Source organism: Primulina huaijiensis, chromosome 18 (assembly GCF_012295235.1).
Source record: "Primulina huaijiensis isolate GDHJ02 chromosome 18, ASM1229523v2, whole genome shotgun sequence".
Taxonomy (NCBI): Eukaryota; Viridiplantae; Streptophyta; class Magnoliopsida; order Lamiales; family Gesneriaceae; genus Primulina; species Primulina huaijiensis.
In genome coordinates this window covers 7969771-7973465 of record NC_133323.1, presented here as the reverse complement: position 1 = coordinate 7973465, position 3695 = coordinate 7969771, and the positions used below count along the sequence as shown (strand labels likewise).

At 35.2% G+C, this 3695-nt stretch overlaps 1 protein-coding gene across 1 annotated transcript; it reads right to left on the bottom strand.

The window, feature by feature from the left end:
• Window positions 1-912: 912 nt before the first annotated feature.
• Window positions 913-2981, bottom strand: LOC140965168 (homeobox-leucine zipper protein HAT5-like). Its single transcript, XM_073425263.1, has 3 exons — window positions 2651-2981; window positions 1714-2078; window positions 913-1511 (listed from the first exon to the last, which is right to left on the bottom strand). The coding sequence occupies exons 1-3, from the start codon at window positions 2775-2777 to the stop codon at window positions 1104-1106; spliced, it is 900 nt and encodes a 299-aa protein (XP_073281364.1). The 5' UTR covers window positions 2778-2981; the 3' UTR covers window positions 913-1103.
• Between the last annotated feature and the right edge of the window lie 714 nt (window positions 2982-3695).

The following is a 3695-nucleotide window of genomic DNA, read 5'->3' as shown; positions in this document are numbered from 1 at the left end:
TTCGATGATTAGAAAAAAAAAAAAAAAAAAAAAANGTTCGATATTTAGACAATGCACCATACAAACACCAAACTACATTAAAAATACGGATTTTACCATTTAGTTTTATGTTTATTATTTTCTTATATATAAAAAAAATTACACAAAAACCGTATCCATCAATATTAAAATGCGAATCGAATGGAAAAAAGATATTTGCGAGGCAACATGTTCTATTTGTTGAAATTTATATGCTTAATGAATGTAAATTAAGCGACGACAGGACGAAAAGTTAGAAAAAATGATAGCACCGAGGACAAACCCGAACCCTCGGCTCGTGGGGCACTGCCATGATGGTCCGGCCACCCCAGCGCCAACACACTGCTTGGAGTTTTTCCGAACAGTGAAAGACATGTCACTCCAGCATCCGGCTTGATGTTTCTTAAATAGTTAGGTTAATAGCTCGAGTTTTCATAATCAAATGGTGTCTTTTGATGATTCTTTCTCGTCCAAAAGACACCTCGTGCTGAAAAATCATGTACATGCAAAAAAATTAAAAAAGAGAAGAACAAACAACTGTTGAAAAGATTTTTTTCACACTTGAATCAAACACTTGCATACATATTATCTTATTCTTTCTTATATACAAAAACGAGTTATATCCTTTCTGGTTATGAAATTTGTGGTTATGAAATTTGTGATTTATAGTGCTGTTATCAAAATATAAAAGATGTTATTTATTAAGAGACGATTGTCACATCTCGTAAACATCATGTACGATACAAATTAGTCTTAAAACAAATAATTCTCTATTGACTCGACTTCAATTCTATTATCATAATTTTATGAGTCTTTGTTACCTTCAAATTGTTATCTTTTAAGTTGCAGATCTAAAGAAAATGTTCCGGAGAAATCTTTACCAACTCTACTGAATAAGGCAATGATTTCATCCATTAAAGTTTGCAAAAAACATAAGCTCTATAGGCTCCAAAGACCCATTCATGTGGTGTTGGAGAGTTCCTAAAATATTTATTATTTATTCTAACATATTTTACAAAAACTTCCATAGCACAAACTTAAACACATTTTGCCTAAATCCCATTCAAATTGTACCAAATTTGAGCTCAATAAGACCAGAACCAAGTCCCTTGATCTTGAATAGGGAACCCCAAATTGCAAGAATTTGGCTGCAAATCATCACACCATTCAGTTTCAAGTTTTGGGAAGCATGAAGAAGACAGGATTCCTCTGCCTAGGCAGTCATCTTCATCTTGAGAAAAATCAGAATGCTCTGACTCGAAGAAGACGTGCAAAGAATCAGCTGGCTCCAACATTGCCGAATGGTTTCCATCGGGGCTGTCCGAATCGAAAACGTCGCTTTTCGCCGAGCTCGCGGCATCTGGTGGGGTTATGTTTAATGCAGCAGCATTTGGAGTGAGAGTCGGCTTCTCTGGTTCGACATTCGATGGAACAATGGGATCATATGGTTCTTTCTTGGGCTTCTTCCGAGGCTTCTCACTTAGCAAACGAACCTGTGGTCAAAAGGTATATACTTGTGAGAAACCATTGATGCAAAACTTGTCATTAGGCTGAACGAAATAAAATTCCCCGAGTCACTACAATTAAGCACCTCTTTGTTCTTTAGATGTGATGATAAAGAGTGTATGATATGACGAATAAAAAAAAAATCAAAAGACGTTCGTACCAAATGGTGCCTAAATGTTATACCAGTACCTCATTTCTTAATTTCTCGTTTTCTTGGTAAAGGGTGTCACAGTCTGCCTTCAATCTGTCGTAGCTTGCTTTCAAAACGTCGTATTCCTTCTCGAGATGCTTAGTTTTGCACCGGGCTCGTCGATTTTGGAACCATATAGCGACCTGCCTTGGCTGCAGACCAAGATCATTAGCCAGCTTAACCTTCCTCTCTGGCTCAAGCTTGTTTTCAACCTCGAAACTTTGCTCAAGAAGCCGGACTTGTTCCGGCGAAAGCCGCCTCTTTTTCTCCGGTTGGCGGAAGCATTCGTCGAAATCTTGGTTCCCATCATCGACAATACTGTTTTCTGCTCTCATTTCTTGGAAGTTCATCATTGAAGTAGATCCTAAAACAGGCAAACAAAAATCTTGTTACAATAATTTTTCTTTGAATACACATTTTTTCATTGGATTCTAAGAAGGCGGCGTTGTGGGAAATTTTCAAATCAAAAGCTACTTTACCACAACACCAACGCAAGAAAATCAAAGGATTAAAGGCATCAAATAAAGCAAGAGACTGACTGGTTTTCAAAAGGTCTCCTTTTTCTTCTGCAGTGAACACCACAAAAGCATCCAAGATTTTTGAAATTTGTGGCACTCAACATCAAGAAAAACAAGATTAAAAAATGGAGTAAAAAAACTCAAACATTAGCTTCATGAAAAAAGAAAATATATCAGTCTAAATTATTGAATTTAAATCACAAATAACAAACAAACATTTTCACTCCATTTTAGACGAGCATTGGATCCAGGTAATTCAACTAGCTGATAGTGGCAAACGCGAGCAAACCACAGAGCATGACATCAGAAACAAAAAAAAAAACTGTACGACATGGAAAATATCAAGGCGAGAAACCCAGAAAAACAACTAAAAAACGAACAAAAAAATCCATGTTTTTTTTTCTAAAAATCAAATTACCATGAAAAGGGTGGGAAGAATTAGGAACCCAGAGAGAATCAAGAACATCAGAAGTGCAAGGGATCATTTCATTCCTCAGAAAAACACTAGCCACGCGGGAATCATCATAAACCCCGCCACTCTCCATATCTTTCTCAAAAGATGGAATTTTTCAGCTGTAAAAAATTTACAACACTGAATTTCTTGAATTCCGAATATTTTTTAAGACTCGTGACGAAAGAAAGAGGTGTTGAGGATAATGGTGATCTGGGAAGAAGAAGAGCAAGAGTAACGAGTGCTCGAACCCATTACTGTGCAGAATCAGAGCTGAATTTACAGAAAACTATGCAGAGAGAGGTGTATGGGAAGAAGAGCTTGAAGGGAGAATATAACAAGTCGATTTTTTCCAATTACGAAGGTGAAGTTACTCATTTACCCTTTCTTTTGAAAACGTTTACCATTGATATAGGATCCATCGCTTTTTAGCCTTGAAACTAAAATGAAAATTACAAAATTGATTCTACATTTGGTCTAATTTGCTTTTGAGTTTTTAGTTAGTCAATTTTTGTTCTTAGTTTTAATAGTTGTTTATTTTATAAGTTTAGTTATCATTTCATTGGATAACTGATATGATAATAGATATTACTGAGATGGTATAGAAAATTGTTGACGTGATCTGAAATCTAATATTTTTAACAATACTGTCAAAAAATAGTTCGGAATAGATAGCTAAATCAATAGTAGATAATCAACAATTTCAATGGGGGCACATATTTTTCTATACTTACCCCCAAACATTGAATTTGAGCTAAAGAAAAAAAAAATCAACTAGTTGACTTGGCATTGGATTTTAATTATCTCCCAATATTTACATTAACACAAAACACTCACGAGACCATTTTACATATCTATTTTGTGAGACAGATCTCCTACCACATCCGACTTATGAAAATGTATCATTTTTTATATCAAAACTATTATTTTTTAACTCCAAATATGGACCGGGTCAACCGCTATCACGAATATAGATTCGTTAGATTGTCTCACAAAAGTTATACTTTTACAT

Excerpts from the sequence above, each read along its gene's own strand:
- LOC140965168 (XM_073425263.1), bottom strand. The coding sequence starts at position 2,777 with ATGGAGAGTGGCGGGGTTTATGATGATTCCCGCGTGGCTAGTGTTTTT. Across the intron at positions 2,079-2,650 it reads TTCTTCCCACCCTTTTCATG|GATCTACTTCAATGATGAAC; the intron begins GTAATTTGATTT and ends TGCCTGTTTTAG. Across the intron at positions 1,512-1,713 it reads ACGAGAAATTAAGAAATGAG|GTTCGTTTGCTAAGTGAGAA; the intron begins GTACTGGTATAA and ends TTTTGACCACAG.